General features: G+C 37.6%; 1 protein-coding gene across 16 annotated transcripts in view; it reads left to right on the top strand.

Annotated features, from left to right (window-relative positions):
• ERC2 (ELKS/RAB6-interacting/CAST family member 2) overlaps window positions 1–23804 on the top strand; it is a 984881-nt gene that overhangs the window by 478230 nt on the left and 482847 nt on the right. For 9 of the 16 annotated variants that reach the window (XR_003507771.1, XR_003507770.1, XM_027522882.1 and 6 more), the window contains 3 exons: window positions 1859–1888; window positions 2790–2983; window positions 8502–8513. Coding sequence is in view for 14 of the 16 variants with exons in the window: in XM_027522882.1 (XP_027378683.1) it covers window positions 1859–1888; window positions 2790–2983; window positions 8502–8513 (236 nt within the window). In the remaining 2 variants the exon portion in view is untranslated. The remainder of the gene's footprint in view (window positions 1–1858; window positions 1889–2789; window positions 2984–8501; window positions 8514–23804) is intronic. The other 7 variants (XM_027522883.1, XM_027522889.1, XM_027522887.1 and 4 more) reach the window with 3 other exon arrangements.

Raw genomic sequence — 23804 nt, 5'->3', positions numbered from 1 at the left:
ATTTGGCAAAACTAATACAAATTATGTATAGTTTAAAAATAAAATAAAATTTAAAAAAAAAAAAAGGAAAAAAAAAATCGTTAGCACCTACTAATTCCTAACAGACAGCAGGCTAGCTGTAAACTTGGCTGTGGTCTTTATTTTAATAACATGACCTAGATGTGGCATCACATGACATCAACAAGTGGAGATTCAGGATTGTTTTTTCCTAGGTCATCTTTATCTTGAAATGTTCCACAAGTCCCTTAACCACACTCACTTGCTAGGTTTAAAGACTAGCAATCTGTCTAATTTCACCCCATGCTGAAAACTTGCTTGGGTTTATCATCTTCTCTTCAAGCGGCTAAATTAAGGAATGTGCTCACATGCCTATCACGAGCACACTGCTTTTTCTGAAAACTTAGTAGGGAGGCTTCTCTAAGGTGCATGTAGTATCTTGTCTATGAAAAACAAACATCAACTTAGCTGTACAGCAAGCCCCACTGATGGGATACATATTATGAAATAATAATCACAGTAAAACCCCAAATGAACAATACCTTCCCCATGTTTGTCATTTTCTAGTTTTCACTGTCCTTAGAAAGGCTTATTTATTTGTCCATAGTCATAAGACACAAAGCCAGATTTAGAATCTAGGTCTTACAACTAGAAATCCTGTACCCCTCTGTTAAAACTCATGATAATAATTATCTTAGGAATAAAAACAACCAAAATAAACCACAGCAACTAACTGCTAGTTTATTGTGAATCTTCAAATCTGAGTTGTGAAAGGAATTTTAACTCATCAGAAAGAAGCTATTAAAACATTTATTCATTTGAGTGCTCATAGCTGGTCATTACTTGGTTCATTCTTTTTTGAATGTCACTGGTTGAGTAGTGTAAGAAAACTGCCATGAAAAGGTTTTTAGCTGCCATGGAGTAATGGTATCAGAGTCTAAAGGAGAAGAGAATTAACATAAAATGATTGTTTTCTTTCTCTTATAATCTAAAAACTGTGCATTTTAAATGCTTTTCTGTTACAAGAGTAATGAGTTGATTAGTATCACAAATAGAAGTATTTTGTTTTAAAAATGAGTATCTACATTTTTGATAAGAGATGAACAGATTTTGATATTCATCTTAATTGAAAATAAAGTTATTAGATGAATAAACTCCTAAAGGCATGTTAGCTCAGGGTTCTCTTTCAAATTATTTTAATTATAATGGAAAAACTCACTAGTTCTATTGTATTCTATTATAATGAAACTCCTTGTACATACTAAATAATTAAAAATTAATGTTTTCTGAGAAATGTGGATAAAAAGCTGCCTGACACTGTGTTGAACTGATACATTTTTTCCAAGTCCTTTTGCATAGTTGAGTTTGTGAATAAGTAAATCTTAGACTAAAGAACATGAAAGCAAATTATTCCCCATCTATCCTCATGCTTAAATAATATGTTACATGCAAAAATATCCTTAAAATAATTATTTTTTTCATAAATAAGAAACTTATTTTTCTTTATACTAATTTTTGGATTTTTTTCTACTAAATCATTGCAAAGACTGTCAACCTTCTAACAGTACTATTAGTCTTAATTTTTCTAACCATGCATGATTCATTTGACCCCACAGTAGTTGTAGCTTGCTTGCCTTGTTTTTTCCCTGAAAAAAAAATTTTTTTAAGTGTATAAAAATCCAATGGACATCTGTTTTACCTGGAAGACAGCAGGGCAATTTAAGTCCTAATAAATTGTTAATATTTTATTATTTCACACATGGATTTTGGAGATATATACAAATATGACCTCTCTGAACTTTCTGTGTTGAATGTGCACTGTTGTTAAACTACTTGTTTTTTCCCTGCCTGCTCTTTGAAGAAGTCAATTAGGAATAATGGGAAACAAGGGGTAGGCAAAACATTGCAGTGCAGTGTTATTTTCATCTGTCTGGGAATATTTCAGCCAAAAGTTTATTTTGGGAAAAAAAGAAAAAAGCCGTAACACACTGTCACACACACACAAAGCCACAAATACTTTGGCTGCAAATTATTCTGCAGTATTGTTACCGTGTTGTTGCCTGTGTCTGTTCTCGTGTGTAAAGCTGCCCTTCACCATTACCCCTCTCATGCATGTGTTTGCGGATTCTTGTCTGTGTGCTTGTTCATGAACGAGCTCATCCTCCTCCCGGTTCAGGTTAATTTAATCAAAAGAACAAGAATGTATGGGTATGACTGTTAGCTGGAAAGGCCTTCTGCATTTTCAAGCCTTTCTTTCATTCTGCATCTTCTGCTGAAATTTCTCAGTGGAATGAAATGTTCAATGATCAGTCATCCAGTCTCTTATATGTTACCTGGCTTTACACATGCCCTTGATGATTCTTGGAGAAATAATTTAATATTGCTTTATCTCAATTTCTCTGTATTGGAAAAGGAAGCTGTTGGTATGAATCACTTGCTTGACTGTGAGGAGTTGAACTGTCTTAGTTCCTTGCCAAAACACCAGAAATAAGCATATTATTGTCTCTACCTCCACCAAGCCCCCATTTCTTGTAAGGGAAAAAAAAAGCAAAAAGTAGCATCATTTAATGAAACAAAATAACAACAGTAAAAGAAACCCACCTTAAAAAATCAAGATTTTTAAAAAATAGCTGAAATTTATGATTTTTCTATTTTGCCTTTTAACTGACAGTATACCCATAATTCTTGATAATTTTTTTTTCCAAAGTTAATTTCTGGGCCATTGGTGACTGTATTGTCTACTGTTCTAAATTGTTATCTTAACTACATTCTTTAAAAATATAATGTTGAAGGCTCATAATATTGAAGATGACTCAAGGATGAACCCAGAATTTGCAGACCGAATGAAACAGCTTGACAAAGAGGCATCTTACTACCGTGATGAGTGTGGCAAAGCCCAAGCAGAAGTTGACCGGTTGCTGGAGATCCTCAAGGAGGTGGAGAACGAAAAGAATGACAAGGACAAGAAAATTGCAGAACTTGAGAGGTAAACTTTGCAGTCATGTTGTAAATTGTCAACAGAGAGTGAACATTAGCTGCTTAGTTGTCCATCTCAGGGTGTGGTAAATTTGGAATGTACATTCATATTTCAAGGAAGAAACAGATTACTTATAAGGAACATAGCTTGTAGGGATAATGTTGTGTTTCTGTGAGAGACTCAGAAGTTGGTTGGGTTATCTTTTGAGGGCTTATATACTTCTTCGGTGTTTGCAAAAATAATTATCAACTTTCTTGAGTGATATCCATAATCTAGCCTTTGGGTCAGCAAAGTGTGTAAGAGACTGAAGCTGTGACTACCTGAAACCTCGGTTTTTTCTTATCAAAAACAAGCATTTGTCATTTAGGTTTAAGCATAGAATATGGAAGAATATAGTTGGGAGTTCTTTCAAGACAGGGGAAATGAAAAGGAGCTCATTTCCTTTGGATATCTTTTAGCACACCACAGCAAATTCATCTTGGAACTTATCTTTTAAGAGGACCTTATGCCATTTGGTAAATAAATATGTTTAAATAAAGTCTAAGGCAGGCTGAGTTGATAGCAAATTATGTCTAAAAACAAAGAGGATTATATCAGGGTTCCAGAGTAATTAGATTTTCAGATAAATCTATTGTATTTATGTATAGTACTCTAAATTTAAGCTTTCTATCAATGCTTTTTCCTATATTTCATGTAAGGAAAGAATTTCTGAATAATCTTATGTAACTCCATTACTTCTGAGGATTGCTCATTGGTTCAGCAGTAAGGCAGAATTTGTCTTTCCTAGATTCAGTCCATATGGAAGAGGTCAGCAGATTTTGAATAAATCAGTGAATGTTTGCCAGCTCTGATCAAGACACTCGTGAGGCCCTAAAGGACCTCAAGGCATACGCAGAATAGCTCTCTATGACCTTGTATTTAGACAGATCCTGATCTTTAGTGACAGAAAGACCCGGGTTCAGGTTTTGCTTCTGCTTCATGCCATCTGTATGACTTTGAATCTTCTCAGAAGTAAATCTCTAACAACCTATTAAAATGTATCACATTTTGCAGGTACCAAGTCCTGGTGTAGGGTGAGGCGGTTATATCCTTATGAACACCTGAATGCTAAAACAGATTCTCAATATTATCTAGCTCTGGATTAAATGGATGGGTTGATTCTTGATAAAATTTCAACATTTTAAAAGTTAATGTGTAATGTACCCAAACTCCAAAACATATTTCATTTAAAAATCTTAACATTAGTTTGATGGTAATCTGATTTTTGTTAGCATGACCCATTTTAGAAATTACATCAAGACTTCCTTTCTGGTAAGAGTACAAATTAAAATCCTTAAGGGTCTCATTTGAATTTCAAAGTGCACAAGTATTCATTCTGCCAGCCTACTGATTATTAAAAATACTATTAATTTAGATGTATCTACATGTCTATTTTGGAACTATATTTTAGGACCAAATTTTTTTCTCAAAAAGATACTTTGAAATTACAGGGACGTTATGATCATGTCTTTCTTATTGCTGAGAAAATTGAGACTTTGAAAGGTTGAATGAAAGATTTGTCCTGTGGTCAGAAAAAGAGAAAAGTGTAATGTAGGTTTCCTGACTCCTAGTCCACTTCTCTGAGAAGTAAGCCATAGAGAAGATGCCCTAGATAATATTACTAATAGTAATTATAATCATAATAGATGATATATATTTTTATGCTCACAGTGTACCAGTTACTGTACTAGGCACTTGACCTGCAAATACTATGTAACATTTAATCCTGCCCACAACACAGGAAGTCTCATTGTCATTACTTTATAGATGAGAAAGCATTTTATGGATTAAGTGACTTCCTCAAGGTTGTGGAGTTTATAACAGTCAAAGTCAGGATTTGAACCCAGGTCTGACAGATGAGCGACTGAGAACAGTCCCATCCAAGAATGGGCCAGAAGGAAGAAGCTAGTCCAGTAGCGCTCAGCAGTCACATAGCTGGCCGAGAGGCATGGCTGTTGGCCCGTGGACATCTGCTTCATCTTTACTACCTTTCAGGAGAGAAAGTGATGTGCCCCACATTTTGAAGGCATTTTTCTACACTAAACCAGCCCTTCAGAACTGTAATTGAAAATCAGGATCAGCTACTATAAATATTTGCATAAAATAACATAATTGTCTAGTTGGACAAACAGGTCTTACTTAGCTGGACGTTATTGCCATTAAATCATCAAGAATATTCACGTTTTTATTTCCTCAATATGGAATGTATTAAAACAACAGTGATTTTACAGGCATTTATCTTTATGTACTTTCTGCACATTTTCTTTATCTCTGCCTTTGCCTCTCCTTAAATCTGATGCCTCCCAGGCACTGTAATTCATAAAACGTGTGGTGGGACTTGACTCCGTCCCAGTTCTCTGCCTGCCTATGTCTCACGTCCAGAAGCAGAGCATAGTCTGGGAAATGTCTGAGCCCAGACCCAGAAGGAGGTGGGGGGTGGAGACCAAGAGGGGAAGTTTCTTGGGAAAAGGAGAGCTCAGCCTTGGCCTGCCTTTCTGACGCATTATCTGCTCGGTTACATGTGTATTCTGACCAAGGCATCTTCCTCGAGTTGTCAGATAGTCCTTTTCAAATTGAGCAGTATCTCTATTTGCTGGCTTAAACTACAAAATTCATACCTCATAATGTTGGGAACTAAAGATTACTTAGCAATGTGACATATATCTCCATTTTGGAGTCATAGAGGAGTGTTTGCAATTAAGTTTGTGATTTTGAAAACCAAGAAATTGAACTTGAAATAAATCTGTGGTCTCTGGTCTGTAATGTGACCTACCAGAGCAAACAGACCTTTTTAAAAAAGCAGCTTGTGTTCTAAAATACTCCAGAACTTCAGTCATGTGCAACGCAAGGTATGGGGTTAAGAATAACTCAAATGACACTGACACTGGCCTACTTCTTTCTCAGAGGGCAATTTGTGTTTGCTTTCTTTTCTGTTAATATTCTAGTTTTTGTTTGTTTTTTTTTTTTACTTTCTCCCTGATAAAACCTTCTAAATAGCACATGCCTGGTACTTATATGGATGCATTTACCTCTGAAATTCCACATGAATGATGTTTTTCACAGTCATTAAAGATTCTGCTTTTCAAAGTGCATATTGCTCCAGTGTGGTCCCCATGTGCCCTTCTGTGCATAAACTCTTGGACTTGATGCTGATGGCTCAGTAGGAGTTTCTGCCTTGGACTGCAGGCTGCTCTGGGGGCAGTGACACAATGTAGCTGGGGGACTTTGAGTAGTCCCTGAGAGTTGGTCCAAATCAGGCCAAAGTCTTTATGTGATCACCAATGATAGGTATCTTGTATGTGCACAATCGAGTAGCTAATTCATTAGAGGCAATGAAATATGTAGTCTTCCTGTGTCATTGCCCATCAAGGTCTCTAAGTGTTTTATTTAGAGTTAAAATTAATCCTTTAGTGCCTTAGGGGAAAGAGAGAGGCAGAGTCTGTCAAACAAAGCTTGCTGCCACAGGATTTCTGGCATCTCACCATGGGAACGAATCAGTCAGGCGACCTTTGATGTAATTATCTTAAATATGTTAGGGGCTTTGTCAGTATTTGTCTAGAGGGCAAGGAATGCCCAAATTGAGCCCTCGATCACATCCCTCCCCACTGTGAAGAGGAGAGCGGGTCTCACAGGAGATTTTTACTCCTAAAACATAACATCAGAATAGAAAACAAGATAGCATTTAATTATCTGAATCAGGACTAATGCTACCAGACATTTGGACAATGAGAAATTATGTTAGATGCCTAAAAGTACCTTATCTAAGGTTGAGAAACAGACTGTTATTTTTCCCTCTGAATTTTCTCAATAACATGCTGACATAATTTCTTTGCTTCCTTTCAGAACTCTTTTCACAAAATGTAAACTTAAGCTTATTTTTTTTTAATTATGATAATATGATCTAGAAGTCTCATGGTACATGGAAGAAACTTGATACCAGTTCTATTTGTTTTGATATAAACTCTTCTTTCTAAGTAATTTCCATTAATGTTTGTAAATGCATTTGAAGGAATTTCTTTAAGAAAAAGTGGTAGATGGTTTTATACCAACCCTAGCCTATAAGCCTTTTGGGGAAGGTCATAGATATCACAGATACCTTTGAGGCAGCAAGGGAAACTAGGGTCCCTTGAAAAAAGCAACTAAATCTTAAATGTTTGCTGGTTATTTTAGTTTAGGATTCCATTCCTTAAAGGTTAGCCATGGACCTCAGTTTGATATACCCCTGAAAGATTTGAAACATCAGCTGGGGCCAACATCACTAGAGTGCCCACAAAGACCGTGGCCTGACTTAACTCTTATATTTGATCAGTTCTACATTTGTTGTCATGAAACACTCTGTAGGGGAGTTTCAGACACAAAGCATTGGCTCAATGCTTTCACCAAGAGTTTAATCTAGAATGTTCCACTTGATTTTTATCATTATAGTCAATGCTGTTTTCCTCTGAAATGTTTTTGTTTAAGCTTTCTCCTGAAGATTTGTTTTGCTTTTCATTTTTGTGTGAAATGCTTCAAACTACTTCTTCATAGTATGGCATAATGGGGTCCCACTGAGCAGATAGCTAATCACGTATTTGTTAATCCACTTGATTTTTTGCAAAGGGTATTTTATAGGTTAAGAAAATGAATGCCTTCTATGACTTCTGTGGTAGCTGGAAGAGGATGTAATTTTGTTTTTCTTTTAATTCTTGCTTTGCACAAGAGACTTTATTTTTTGACAGATTAGAAGGCCATGTTATATATTCTGCTATAAATTAGTTATCCAGTGTCTGGATATTTGCAAAGATGAAGTCTGATCCTCATTTTCACAACTGAAAAAATTGCTCTCAGCTTTGGAAGATAAGCTGTCTTGTCTTGGGAGGCTGATAGGCAGGTGGCACCTCACCTGAAGGTGTCCTCATAGTCTTTGATCTTGCGAGGTACAGTGCCCTGTGAGCATCTGAAATGTAAATCTTTAAATAGAAAGCCAGATTGCTCAGGTCCATTTGGTTTTTAACAGTGAAGGAAAAATATCTCATAGGATATAGTCTTCCAACTTACTGGTTCTAGTAAAATCTTTCTGATATAAGTGCTTACCACTTTTCTAATACCTTAGTAATTTCCATTTCAGTTTATTAAATAATAAAAATTTACACACACACAGATAGGAACTTTTTATATAAATATTCATCCAGAAAAGGGCAGATTTTGCCATTGGGTTGCTGGAATACACCTCTGGTTCACATCAGTGCTTGAGATTATGTGAATGACAGACTGGTTTCTTGCATGTAATAATTAATATAATTGCTTACAATGTGTGCCAGGCTTTTGGGTGGTAATATCAGATAAAAGTCGCTTTATTGTCCTTCATTTGGTTATGAAACCTGCTAATGTAACTTCTGTTGGCTGTATGTTTAAAACTAATGCGTTTCCTTCCTTTTATTCTCTTTTGCTATCCCTTTTCCTTTCTGCTTATCCTCCAAATTGCCGCTTTCACCCTTGCTCCAATCAGCTTGACTCTCAGGTCAGTACTTTCAGTTTTTCTTCTAACCGCCTTTCTCGCCTAAGCTCAATTTATTGCTTGCACTTGTTTAACAAACACATTTCTGAAATGGTTTTCCTCTGGCAGCCACTTTTTTTTCCCTTCATTTCATGCCATGCCTAAGGAAGGTTTACTTTATGAGAAGACTGTATAGGTGGGAAAAGGCAAAGAAGATGATGAAAATGGATCACTATTGGATTATTTGATACTTTCTCTTCCTGGATTATAAAATCAGTGAAAGAAATCATTGTGAAAGCTCCCAAGTGCATTTCTCCTGAGCAGCTCAGAAAATTAGCTACATGATGTTAAACCTTGGAGCAGTGGAAAAATCAAATGCAGGATGCTAAATTTAACCTAGGAGAACAAAAGATTTGCTCATGATGCAGCAGCTTAAAAGCAAAATTTAATAGTGCAAACCATTCAGACTTTTCGCTTAATAAATCACTGTGTTTTGAAAGATTTATAATACTTTTTGTAAAGTCACTTTTGAAAATTATCAGTGTGTTAGTAACATATTGTACACACATGTTATTTCCTGTCATTGTTTTGGTTATAAACTTTTTAACTTCATTTTTATTAGCCATAAGATATTCTTTAATTACCTAGGGCATAGCATATGGAGCCAAATGTAAAACTAGATTCATTGTTGACTGTGTGCACCCCAGTATTAAGAAGCAAAGTGGACATTTTGTTTGAAAATACATCCCGGGTTTGCTTTCTCTAACACAGGGGGCTCAAGTCAATAATTGGTTCTTCTTTAAGTCCAGCAAAACTTTTCATTTCAATGATACATAATAATATCCAGTGATTTCTTTATCATTCAATCAATGAGTATGCTACAAGATGCTCATTGTATGATCTGGGCTACCTGGACTTTAAAAAAAAGATTTGAATTAAGAATCATAAAGCTTGCCTCTGAAAAGAGAAGCTATATTATTTTCTTTCCAGTATTCGGGCTATGCACCTCTGTATTCTGTCCACTGCTCATCACCTAAGCCAGTAGTGAATAATTCCAAAACTAGGCCTCCTACCCACACACCAGTTCTCCCCACCCACCACCCACTGCCTGCTCTAAACCCAGTGGTGAGGCTCATAGTCCTTGAAACTGAAACCACTGGTCTGCCATTCCCACATACCACACTGGGTGTCCCACAGGAACTGCCTTGAACTTCATCACAGTGAAGGAAGCCCGTTCTTAGTAATTCCCCAAACAAAGATCTAAACAGAGATTAAAGGCATGGCCCTACAGAACTGCTCTCAGTGAAAACCTAATGACTGTTAATTCACTTGTCGGTGCCCCTATGTGCAGAAACAGGCATAGTAATGAGAGTAGGGAAGGAGGGCCTTGGCTCCATGGCATCCAAACCCTTCCTCCAAGTTTTGGATTTGCTCATTTAAGAACCTTTAAGCTTTTCTCCTTGCCTGTCTTTTTTGTTTTCTTTCCTTTTGCCTTCCTTTAGCTACCCCTAATCTGCACCTGTTGATATTTAAACCCTTGAGACCAGGGACCCCTTTCATTCTCACACCTCAGGTTCCCAGCCTTCAGATGCTGTCCATAGGTATTTTACTGTGTCTTTTATGTGCAGGAACTGTATTGTGCAGTATTTAGTTTTCTTTTCCTTTTGTGTAGCGAATGAATGTGAACTCAGACTCTCAGAAAATGGGATGCAGGTTTAGGGCTTGGAGAGTTTGTGGGTATTAGGGGTTCTCTGGACAAGGGTGTGCTGATTGGGTTTGATAAAATGTGCAGGCCAACTCTACACTACAGTGGGAGAACCACAGTGGTCAACACAAGATTCCGATCGTTTCAACATCATCTAACCTCCTGCCCCAGTGAACACAGTGGAGAAAATGAGCAACCACTGTGAACAGTCTGTAGTTATATTTTTAGCAGGAAGACTTGGGCAGCCCTGCTTTTCCGGAAACAAGTCTGTGGAGTCCTCAAAATTTTCTGAGCTTTGACACGTTTCCAGAGTTAACTTTGCTTTTTCCCAACCCCTTCCAGGTTTATCAGTTAAGACAAAATGAAATGTAACAATTGAATACAGGATCTCTGGCCTTTGTGCTTTCTTTATATAGTGCACAGTTGAGATACCACATATTTGTGTTTGTACATGTACATATATATGTGTATACATTTATCATATATATTTTATAAATATCTGATCTTTCTTACTGTAAAAGTATGTAGTCTGCCCTGTGGCTCTTTATCTCCCAATCCAAAGTTTGAAAACGTCACTAACTCTTGGGTCTTGCTATGGACTCTATGAGAAATTCTCCCTTCCATCTATTTTTAAAAAGTGGTCTCATTTCTTTTTCAAACTCTGTGTAGATGCTCATGCTTAAATTCAGGTAGACAGATGTTAAGTATTCGGTTTGGTAAAATGCAAATGTCATATTCTAAACCTATTTAGGGTCTTGCTCCAGAAAACTCCACTTCTCTCAAGAACCTCTTTACCCACAAACCAGTGGGAAGCTAGAGAAGTTTAGAGAGATCCTGCTTTGTACTCAGGGGTGGGTTTATGTGATGTGTGCTCATTTCTAGGAACTATTTGTGAGATTAGCCTGTGACTTATGAGAGACGAGATTATCTAGGTAAATATATGTAGCAGTTCACCAAAAAAAGGAAAAGTATCCTTAGGGATTCAGTCCAAAATCCTTCCAGAGAATCAACGAAGTCAAACCAGAAAGTGCAGGCCTCTCCTGGCCTTTCCCAGCCTCCAGTTTGCTATGGATGCTCGGTCAGCTGCTTTATTGTTTGTGACTCTGTATCCCCTCTTGGAGAGGAAATAGCTGTTTTTGGAGTGGGTTTTCTGGGATTCTTATTGCATATGTCTGATGGAGGGGCTGTTGGTGAGGGGCCTTGTGCATCTCCCTGACAAGCAGGCTCGAGCTGATGGCTGGCACCTGGCAGCAGGCGTGAGCTCATTGTTACAATCTCTTCAAACACTTCTATCAAAATAAACTCTTTGTAATGTTTCCCCAGAGTTGAAAATGGTACTCTCAATTCTTCCTTCTTCTTGCAAAAGATTAAGTTCACTACTCCTGGACCTCAGAGGCCTGTTGCCCAAAGTAATAATGAAAAATACCTTGCCCAGAGAATCCTGCAGTTTGCTCTTTGCTAGGGTCAGTTCTTGGACCCATTACCTCCACAAAGACAGAATAAATACCTCCTGTGTGCTAGGCAGGGCACTACATGCTGGCCTGGCATTTCAAAGAATACCTGATGAAAAACTGACCAAACTGTTTAGAAATGCTATGTGTTACATTCTTCATTTTTATATTCACAATGCACCTTGATATTAGTAATAATAACAGAAATAGCAGCAGCAGTAATAACTGAACACTAGCTAAATGCCAGTACTGATTTAGTCATTTTGAGTATTATTTACTTCTCATAACAACTGTCATTTCTTGCATATTATAGAAAAAGAAACTGAAGTTCATAAAATATAAATATTTTGCTAAAGTTAATATAGCTAGTAAGCAGTGGTATTGGGGTTCCTCTCCAAAAACTAATCCTTTCAGATTTACTTAAAAAAAAATTTTTTTTTTGGCCACTTCTCCAGTTGCATAGTAAAGACTGTGAGAGGCCGGTAGGAAGTAAACTTGTGCAACTGTGTTTAATCCATGATTTCCCAAATGCCGTGTTCATAGGTTGTATCCCATGAGGCATTTGAGGGGACTACTGTCTGTTATGCAGCCAGCCTTTTCCTTCATCCTGATTTCATGCCCTCCCTCCCCGTTCTCCCCACATTCCCTATTCTGAGCTGGTTCCTTGTGCACAGATCCTGCCCTGGCAGGGCCACCTGAACTCTCATCTCCTCCCCGAGTGCCTCAGGCAGAGGCAGTTCTCCCTGTCCTGATCTCCTCAGAGCTTTATCGAACGCTTTTCCTTGACCCGTGTCATACCCTAGCTTGAATTAGGGTAATCATTGCACTGTGTCTCCCAGTAGACAGTGGCCTCTCTGGCACTGCATGAGTCTCCAGCTGCATGTGGAGCTGTGCCACACACTGGAGGTGGCAATTCATACTCCTGAATGTTGTTGACTGCATGTCTGTTGAAGAAAGGAACTTCCATTAGCTTTGTCTCACTTCTACCCTTTACGTGGTCCTTACAGAGACTTGCCGGTCAGCTTTTTCTGGAGGTTGAGTTGACTGCCCTGGATATCATGTCTAGCTTCAGCAGGAAGCTCTAAGAAAAGATGAGTGGTACTGGTTTTCTATCATCAAATAAGATGCTTGAAATTTCAAGAAAAATAAAGACACAAGTAAAAGGGGAGGGAAAAGATCTCTTTCTGAACTTGACCTCATTCTCTCCTTCCCTTCATCCCTCCTTTCTTTGTTCCCTCTTCCCTCCCTCCATATTCCTTTTCTCCCCCTTCCTCTTTTCCTCCATGCGCCACCCCCCACCCCCCGCACTCCTTTCTAGACTATTCATTAAAAATCCTTCTCCATGCAAGGGTCTGTGCTGGGTGTCAAGGATATAGCATGACTCCCTCCCCTCACTGAATTCAAAGACCAGTACTTCCTATAAGGAAGGATTTGGCCACTAAGAAAAATAGTTTGTGCCATTTATACTAATAACTGGAAAAACTAGGTTTCAGGTGTTTTTAAAAATTCCTTTTCCTGTTGGCGTTGAGGAGGTTATCCACAGGTCAGAAAATCATTTCCCTCTTTAAAGCTGCCTTATACTATTGCTGACATTTCTGGTGAAGTGTCAGAAAATTTTATGCCCAAGCAGAACTGGTAGAGAGCCAGAAATCAGTAGATTTTGCTTTGGGTGCAAATATTTTATTGAGGATGGAAAAAAGTTGTTTTCTCTGATTTACAGCTCCTGCAAACATAAAGTGGGATCTATATTTAGAAATGGTTTTGAACCTTTGAGATGTAGCCAGGGATTGGTTCTTGCACCTTTCCGAGCTGGCCTTGGTGGGACTTGCCATGGCTAATGTTTTGCTGAGCCAGCTCCAATTTGTAGAACTAGGACTTTAAACTCTGTATTATTTTTACTGTTTAACTTCTGCTTAAGTTCTTGCTGTGGCACTCCATCTGTACCTTCCAGAATAGTGAATAGGATGGAAGGAACGCAATTTGCATTGTAGTGTGAATATTTTATAGTGCAGTGTGTTTCCGAGGTTCCTCGAAATGAGTAAAACCATTCTTAACTTGCAGATCTGTTAAAACAATGACAGCAGGAAAATCAAGAGAGAGTCCTGGGTAGGCCTATTAAGTCCTGGCCCCTGAATAAGAGATGTCAAGTTGGTAGAGGTAACGATTCATTTATATTTTTTCAAAATCTTTTCTTTTCCCTTTTCCTCCCCCTGCTCCTGGCTTTTGGTTGGTGCTACCATATGGATGAATATCAGCAAATAGTAAATCTCTCAAGATCTGTTAGCCTTTTTTGTAAATGTTGAGAAGGGGAAGGAATTTTAGAAAAATGGTTTCTCAGTATTATTATAAATCACTTTCTAGAAAAATAATATCTTGTTTCCTTTATATGGCTTTTCTTATGAAATGTGAATTCTGTCACTTCATTACCCACAATACCAGCCTGAGCTGTAGAGAAACCTATCCACCTAGTGACTGGAGCTTTCTTCCATATTGGGTAAAGGTGCTTGGACTTTTCACACTGTGTAATGTCACATTTATGTGAAGCCTACATTTTGGGGGAACCTGTTTAAAAATGAATGGGTACTGAGTGTGTTCCTCTGAAGAAACTACTTTGTCATTGATATATCTAACAAAGGCTTTGGAATTTTCCTTTGAAGATAATTCTGATGATTTCAATATTTCTCAGTCTAAATTTAATTAATACTATATAGTTAAAATCATTTATAATATTAAAAATATAATAGAATTGTCATCATACTGTCGCTTCAGTCGTTTCCAGCTCTTTGCAACCCCACGGACTGTGTAGCCCGGCAGGCTCCTCTGTCCATGGGATTCTCCAGGCAAGGATACTGGGGTAGGGTTGCTATTTCCTTGTCCAGGGAATCTTCTAGACCCAGTGATCGAACCTGGGTCTCTATGTCTCCTGCATTGGCAGGCAGGTCCTTTAACACTAGAGCCACTCTTTGTTTATATAATATTAAATAAATGTAAAAAGTAGAATAGAATAGTAAGGCAGAAATTGGCTGGTTTTTCTAGGGATGCAACTATTTAATGGAGATGGAAAAAAGTTCTTTTTCCTAAATCGCAGCTCCTGCACAAAGTGGGTTATATAGAACCATTTTCAGTAGAAAAACTTGAGAAACTATAGAGTAGGTGGGAAAAATGGGAAAATGGAAACAAATTTCCCATTGAAGAATCTCTTTTTGCTCCTTTTTCAGCCCAGGAACAGTGAAACTTAGGTTTTAACTCCAATTTGCCCATTGATTTTTTTTCTTCCATTTTTTTTCTAATTGGTAACATTGTTAATATAAGTGTTGTCATTATTGGCATGTACAGCTGTGTATACAATAACTTATGCTTTACAATAATTTTTTTCAAGGAAAGCTGAAAACGTGTGATTCTCACAGCGTGTTGAAGAACTGTACTATTTCTTGTAAGACCCCATACATAATTGGGAAGATGTAATGTGAATATAAGTAACCCTTGAGACATTTTAATGTGGGGTAAGAGCAGAACTTCATACAGAGAATTGCTTTCCAAAATTCTATTTCATGTCCTAGAAAAATCTATTTAGAAAGTTTTGAGAATGTAATCACCACCTTTCTCAGATGGGAAGGTGAAGTAAGGGAATAGTCTCTCTCTGGTTTTTGGTATTGGTCAACTGGAATATTCCCACGGCTGGACAGATCTCGACGTGATGTGTGAGTTGAAGTGTAAGAGAGTGGTTTTAAATTTAACTTCAGAGTCCTCTGCTATTTAATCATATGTCAGTTTGATGGTTCCAAGGACAGCATGATACGTTGCTCACAGATAATTACTGTGGAGAGAATGAGTTGGTATAATAATGAATAGCTGGAGAATCTTCTGATAACCTGTGATGAGTGGGCCTTGGTGAGAAACACTCACTGGGCAATTGGCACATAGGTGTCCTATCACTTTGGTGAGTGTGGGTGCTCTTCTGCTAGTTTAACATGCAAAGTAGGGGCTTTTTAGGGATTCTTGAGCAGATAAAAAAAGCACTACTCTTCGATTTTACATGTGTTAGCTATCCCAGACCTGCTATTACTTTATGTTAGCATTTCACTCATAATCCAGGTTATCCAAACTGATATTTGTTGTCAGAATATTACATATAGAAAATTAAATAAACTCGAACCTAAGAAACACATTGGCATTTCTGTGGAATGCCAGACACAAGTCCTCATGTCTTTAAGCTTATCCCCGTGTCTGTAAAATGGAGACAGTTGTATTACAGCTCCTCTCATGAGCTTACAGTCAAGATACATGTTCAGTGTGGAGCACAGTCTGGCACAGAGTAGATGTTCATTAAGTGGTGATGGTTGTGGTTGTCATGGTTATGGACATGTTGAAGGTTATCCTGCTGAGAGTAACAGGGAGTTCGTGCAAGAGAGAAGTAGAAGATGATCCTGTCGAGGCAGCTTCCTTTGCTTACCTAGTTGGAAATAACTGAGTTGCTGGGATAAAGACTGTAGACTTTTTTTTCCCATTAGGCACTGAGAGATTTTGAGGAAAAGGTTAAAAACAGCATCATTCTTCTAAATACTGAATGTGTTATTCCTGAGAGATATGAACACGTGAACTAGAAAATGTCATGCTTATTGAAAAGTAATGTATTTATATGTATGTGTTTACACACACACACACACACACTCACACTTATAAGTTAATTGACTCAATGCATGTTTGTCTTACAGAAGGTTGTCTTACATTAGGTTTTTCTTAAACTAGGAAACTAGATAGCCATGATTTGGCCAAAACCTTTTTATATCCATGCATAAAAGTACAGATACTTAGTTCAGAGGACAGGCCAAGTACCCAACTGTGTTCCTTCATCCATTTATTTTCTTTATTTATTAACTTATGCACTTTCATCAAGTAGTAATTGTATGTCTGCTTTGCTGCAGGTATAACTAAAACAGTTCCTGAAAGTAGCATCTAGAGAGATGGAAGCAAATAGATAGGATTTGTAGTATATTTATGCATGTGCCATAGTATAATATAAATTATTCTGCACATAAATTTCATTTATTTTAAACAAAATATCTTTACAGATCTTCTCATATTCATACATAAAAGCTTTCTGTTCCTTTTTACCTCTATACACAGTTCCATTGTACGTGTCTCCTCCTAAAGGACTTATAGATTGTTTCAAGTCTTTCCCTTTCATGCAGACTGCTATGATTAATAACTGAGTAGACTTAATTTCCTATATATGTATATATAGGAATATATCTGTAGGATAAATGTATAGATGTGAAATTTTAAGGACAGTACATTTCTAGTCTTGCTACATTTTGCTGGTTGCCTTCTACAGAGACTAAACCATTCAGTCCTATGAGCAGTATGTAAGATTGCTTTCCCCCCCACCCTTACATTAACTCTGTCTATGCCATGTGGTTTGTAAGCTTTTTGATCTCTGTCAGTGTGGAAGGTGAACCATGGCATTTAGGTGTATTTTTCATTTGCTTTTATTTTATTACCTGTGAAGTTGTTCATCTTTAAGTATGTTAATTATTTGACATATGTGTTTGTTGGCCTTTTTCTTATTTATTTGTAGAAGCTCTTTGTATATTACAAAAATGACTCGTTTATCTGTAATTTGAATTTTAAATGCTCCCCCAGCTACTTTGTCTGTTTTTGTTCTTGTTGTTGTTGTTATACAGAAATATTAAGAACATTTTGAGATAGTCAAATGTATTCAGTATTTTATTTAATGTCTTTTGAATTTTGTGTCATAGTTAAACTCTTCCACACAAGAGTATATGAACAATTGTCCTGTGAATTCCTTGGTATTTTTATGGTTTGATTTTCTATATTTAGTCTTCAGACCATCTGGAATTTATCTTACTCTAAGGTATAAAGTATGGATATAACTTTATTTCTTTTTAGGTCAAGTGAAGTTTAAATATCACTTCCTCTGTTTGCCTTTAACTGGAGCTAGCCCAGTCCAGGTTAGCTTTGTCTCCTACAAATTCTTGTAACTTCCCAGTAGAACATGAGGCACAGTCTTAATTCTTGTTCAACGTTTGTCTTTTAGTCTAGAGTGGAACTTCCATCTGGAAAGGACCTGTCTTAATTCATACAATGCCTGTAAAATAGTGGACACTTAATAAATATTTATAGAATGAATTAATAATGTGAGTTGTAAAGATCTGAAGTTATGAGGAGGTAGAAATTATGATTAACCAGAAGCTATGGAAAAGGAATGCAGAAAGGAGTGTGAGTCACTGAGGCTCACATAGAGGGGAAACCAAGTCAACAGGGTGGTGGGAGGTTAGCTAACCCTTGCTATACAGGACAATAAAGCAGCCTTGTGTGGAGAGTCACTTGGATCTCAGATGGCTTTTCCATACCCTGCTCTCCTGCTCTTTGAGATCCAGGCAGAATATCATTTTTTTCATCTTCTTCTTTGGAAGCTTAATTTCTCAGCTTTCCTGTGGTTCAGTGAGACTTACCTACATGATTGAGATGGTTGCAGGATGTAGGGACAAGCGTGGAAACTATGTCAGGAGAAGAACAGAAAATTTTTGTCCAGGCTGTGTTTTAGATGTTTTTTGATGGCTAGGTAGGCCTGTCCAGTAGGCATGTCGGAATGAAAAATCTGGAACTGGAGAGTTGAGGCATTACCCATGGAAGAGTATGGCAAATTCTATATGAATGTCTTGGGCATTCAGAAGAGTAATGACTGGGAAAATTTCTATGAACATGATAGTGTTTGTACTGGAACAGAAAAATGGAAAAGATTTTATCAGATAAAGAACTAGGTGAGGAGCATGAGCAAAGACAGAAGAGGCGGGAGGTACAATGCATGAGAATGGGTTTCTGTAACTTAGGCTCTGGAGCAGAGGAGGAAGTGAACAATAAGGGTTTCCCTGGACAGGGAAAACCTTGAATGCTTAGCTAAAGGCTTTGAACTTTATGAGCCTGGGAAGAGCATAGTCAGGTGTATCTTCTAGAATGATTAATTCTGTAACAACTCTGTTGTGGAAGGGTAGGCAGTAGCCCAAGCTGAAAGAAACCACAGCACTGAAACAAGGTGGTGGCCATAGAGGCTAGGAGGCGGCAACAGGTTTGAGAGATGCAAGGTTAATTAATAAAACAAGCAAGCAGATAAAACACAAACATCAGCAGCCTATATAGTTTAACAAGAGCCAACAAGACAGGAAAAACAAGCAGATGAAACCTAGCTACTATCATAGTAGGAAGAAAGTAAAGGTGTGGTGACAGATACTTTGCTCAGGCAGTCTGTGGTTGTACCTGTTGCTGCTATAGCAGCAGAAATAAGAAAAGACTTAGTTGACTACTTATTTGGCGCTAGGCATGATGCTGTGCATTCTCCAAGGTTTATCTAACATTTTCTTTATAGAAACTCCAACAGTAGATGCCATTTGTGAAATTATTAGTCTCCTTTGTGAACTGAGGACAGCAAGGCTCAGAGAAGTTAAGTAACTTGGCTTCTATCACACAGATATTAGTGGAGCCAGGATTTGAACTCAGCTGTTCTGATTCCAGAACCCAGAATCAATCACTGTGTCCTATTTTGCAGTAAGACTTTTTGTGTTAGGATAAATTGGTTTGGCCCAGGAACTCTTGGTACTATAGGGACCACTCTTTAATGTGCTTCTTTGGGGATGGAAAGCTATTTCTTTAATACAAAGGATTCCAAGCATTGATGAAAACCTCTTATAATGGAAGTTGAGAAGTTGTTTGTTTTGGCAGTTCCAGCAGCCTTTTTTGAGCTGCTGGTCTGAGTCTTCACTCTCTCTTGAGCAGGAATGTGGGATTCCTTTTTTTGAACTGAGTTTGAGGCGGCCTGGTGAGTATACTGCCATAGAGGCAACAGCAGCTTTGTAGTTTGGAGACGGTCATCAGCTCTGGACTGGTTTCAAGAAACATGGACAGCAGAAATGGGGAAGACCTCAGACCATCCATCCTCCTGCCTGCTTAAGACAGTTCCTGGTGGGGAATTCTGGGGAAGCAGCCAAGAGAAAAGATGTATTTCCAGGAGGGGTTTTCTGCCTCTTCCAGGAATCATTCTTGGGACAGTGTTTCATGGCCCCACACAGTAAGATCAGAGAATCCCAGCAGCATAAAAGCTGCGAAGAAATGAAGTTCTTTTTTGTGATATATGATGATGTTCCTTTTGGAAAACAAAAGAGCTCTCTGATAGAGAGATGGCCCTCTCTGCAGCACAGTATCTGCATCTCCCTTGATCTTGTCTCAGACAAGTGGGAGGGTTGGCAGCACATAACAAAGACTAAGAATTCAAACTCATGAACTAGTTCCCTTGTCCAGGCAGTAATCATTCTATGGAATCATTTCTCCCTCATCATTGTTTTAGGTCAGGGTAGATATCATGCCATCAAAATACAAGGCCTTCCTCCTACAGAGTATAGAATTTTTTTTTTTTTAACTTTTAAGCCTTTAACTTTGAAGCTTTAATGACTTCATCTGTATACCTGGTAGAAAGGATCTGTGTTGGCTTCTCAGTTCTTATAGCTGCTGGGGAGAGGAGTATTTCTTCTCTGTTGTTTGTCAGTTTATTTGGTTTACCTTCTCATCTTTCACAGACTTTTTACTTTTGTCCAGTCCTCTAAAATGAAGAAGTTTGGGTAGAGTGAATAACATAGCTTTCTTTTCTAAATTTTAAGTGTTATTGACAGATTGTTATTTTATCATTATCATCAACAACTAAAAGACCATTAAAAGTGCATTAGACTTTTAAAAGACCCTATATTTTTAACATAATTTGGGGGAAAGACAATTCTCAGTGTCTTTCTTTGAAAACTCTGCTGCCATTCATTCAGCATGTTCCATGGGCCAGGGTCTATCACTACACAACAGTGATATGAAATATTTTTTTCATTCCACAACAATGCTGTAAGAAGGAGAGTAACAATTTACCATAGGCAGATGAATAAACTGTGGCTTAGTGAGGTCATTTGTAAACTTCTCAAGGTCACTCTGGGTTTGAGCCCAGATTATCTCAAGAACAGAGGACATGGGGATACAACCATACATGGATGCTCCCTTATGTGACATAATAAAAACTGTTAAAATGTTTTCATTGTGAAGGCAGTGGGGAACAGGATTGTGTTTTAGAAGGATGCCTACCTTGTGTTTCCAATACAACCACAATTGTACTCCACCCATCCTCACGTCTACTTGGCATTTAGTCTTGGAACTGGTATAAAGTCTGCCTATTTTAAGATTAAAAACCTCCCTGGCTCATTTGTCATGTATCTAAACCACCACATTTCATTCTCTCATTTCTTCTCTCCATTCTAGGTACTGTTGTCCTCATGCGTCATTTGCAATAGCCTCTACAAAGTCACAGTCTGTCCCTCTCCTCTACTCCAGATAAAATCAGTGAGGCAGTACCCTCTGCCTTGAAGTGCTTGTTGCCTCCTCACACATTGGACCAAATAGCAGACTCTATGGCTGCTTGGCTTATGAAGACCTCTACACTCTAATCCTGGGTTGCTTTCAAGTCTTATCTTAAAGCCCAGCATACACACAGAGCCCCTCCACCTCCTCATTTTCTACCTGCTTGCATTACTGAATCTTTTCTTATTCCCTACGCTTTCTAGACCTTTCCCATCTTTCTGTATTTGCGCATACTCCTCCCATTGCTTAAATGCTGGTTTCCTCCTCATTTCATGTGAAACTCCTGCTCATGTTTGAAGTCCCAATTCACATGTCACCCTCTGATTCCTCTTAAAAATCAGTAGTTCCACCTTGTGTTCTGACAGCACTTATTCAATGTTGTAAAAAGTACTTTGTTATTTTCCAGCTACATGTTTTTCCCTTCTACTAAACTTTGAACTGTCTAATGATAAAGACAATTTCCTTTTCATCTTTGTGTCTTATTTTCCTGGAACCTGGTTATTGCTCCATAAATATTTGTTGGATGAGTAAATGGGTAAATGGATGGAAGAATTGTGGGAGAATAGATAGATTGACAGTGGAGAAGGACAGGAGCTATTTCAGTGTCTGGATAAAGAAATCAAAAGCGTGAGCTAAGACAGCAGCAGTAAGAATAGAGAGGAGGTAACTGTTTTGATAGACACTTTAAATGAAAATGGCTGATTATGGTGATCCATTTCATGTGAAGTGTTGGGAGATGAAAGGCTTATTCCTCCTTGACTCCCAATCTTGGATGACTTTGGAGGAGAAACTGCAAAGAAGTAGGGTGATTTTGGACTTGGGAGAGGGGACAGTTGAGAATTTAGTTTTTAATCTGTTGAGATTCTATGTGGGATATCCATGCTGTGTTGTTGCGTGGACATCTGAAAATTTGAGAAACTGACGGATTCTTGCTCCTCCAGTGGATGAGGTTGCAGGTTGTTACTTGGCATTCCCTCTTTCAGCTCCACTGTCTCCCTCCGGCCCCTTTATCCACACTCCAGTGTATACATTCCTTCCATGGAAAGACGTCGAAGACATTGTAAAATATATAAAATTCTCTGTTGTATTTTCAAAACAGGATACATGTCTGTTTGTGCATTATGTATAAAAAATTTCTGGAAAGATTGGCAAAATCCCCTGATACCAGAAGTGGTTACTGGGGGAGGTGGAGAGGGTATATAACTTTTTTAAAAATAAATTCTTTTGTACTATTTAACTTTTTAAATACTAACGGGTGTAGTTTTCAAATTAAGATATAATTCATGCACCATAACATTTTCTCTTTAAAGTGTATAAATTCAGTGGTTGATGTTACATTCACATTTCACAATCATCACCACTGTCCTATTCCAGAACTAAATTTTTGTCACCTCAGAAAGAAACCCATATTCATTAGCAGGCACACTCATTTCCTGTTATTTCTTCCCTTCCCATAGTTCCTTGTCTACTTTCTGTCTTTATGGATTTTTATGTTTGAAACATTTTGTATACATGGGGTCATGTAATACGTGATATTTTGTAACTCATTTTCTTTTAATTAGCATAATGTGTTTGGAATTCATTCATGTTGTTTGTTTCAGTACTTCATTCCTTTTTATTGCTTAATAACATTCCGTTGTAGGTATATACCAGTTTTGTTTGTCTATTCATCACCTGATCAACTTTTGGGCTGTTTGTAGTTTTTAGCTGTTATGAATATGCTTCTATGAACACTGATGTGCAGGTTGTTGTTTGAATATATGTTTTCATTTCTTTTGAGTATATACCTAGGAGTGGAATTTCTGTGTCATATAGTAACTCTGTGCTTAACTTCTTGAGGAACTGCTAAATTGTTTTTCACAGAGGTTGTGCTAATTTTACATTGCCACCACCAACATATAATTGTTCCTATTTCTTCGCATTCTCACCAACATGTGTTATTGTTTGCCTTTTTGATCATAGGCACCCTGGAATTATGAAGTGGTATCTCATTGTGCTTTTGATTTGCATTTCCCTAATGACTAGAGATACTGAATGTCTTTTCATGAACTTATTGTCTATTTGTGTGTCTTCTTTGGAGAAATATCTATTCAAATCCTTAGCCCATTTTCAATTGTATTTGTCTTTTTATTGTTGATTTGAAAGAGTTATTTATATATACTGGATACTAGACCCTTATTATATATAGGTTTTCTTATATTTTTTTGTGTACTGGTAATTTTACACTCATATTTACCATGCTCTATTAAAAAGATTTGGCTTCCCTTGTGGCTCAGCTGGTAAAGAATCCACCTGCAATGTGGGAGACCTGGGTTTGATCCCTGGGTTGGGAAGATCCCCTGGAGAAGGTAAAGGCTACCCACTCCAATATTCTAGCCTGAAGAATTCCATGGACTCTGGACTCCATGGGGTTGCAAAGAGTCGGACATGACTATGTGACTTTCACTTTGTCACTTTATCAGAAAGATTGTCCAGTACACAATAGCTGACATTTTGAAATAATTAAGTGATATTTTAAATAATAAAATGGCAATTTAAATAATAAATTAATAGCTTTAAAAATTATTCTCTTGGGGAAAGTAAGTGAATTTATACTATTATAATATGTGGCTTACAGATTACCAGCTGACAATTTTACCTTGGCACTGCTTTTTCAAGGTTTCCATGAAATAGGATTAGGGATAGTTTACCAAATATTAAGAACTTATTCAAAGTGTAATCTAGACCTGAGACATATATAGTCCTACAAAC

Source organism: Bos indicus x Bos taurus, chromosome 22, assembly GCF_003369695.1.
Source record: "Bos indicus x Bos taurus breed Angus x Brahman F1 hybrid chromosome 22, Bos_hybrid_MaternalHap_v2.0, whole genome shotgun sequence".
Lineage (NCBI taxonomy): Eukaryota > Metazoa > Chordata > Mammalia > Artiodactyla > Bovidae > Bos > Bos indicus x Bos taurus.
This window is presented reverse-complemented; position numbering and strand designations above follow the sequence as displayed.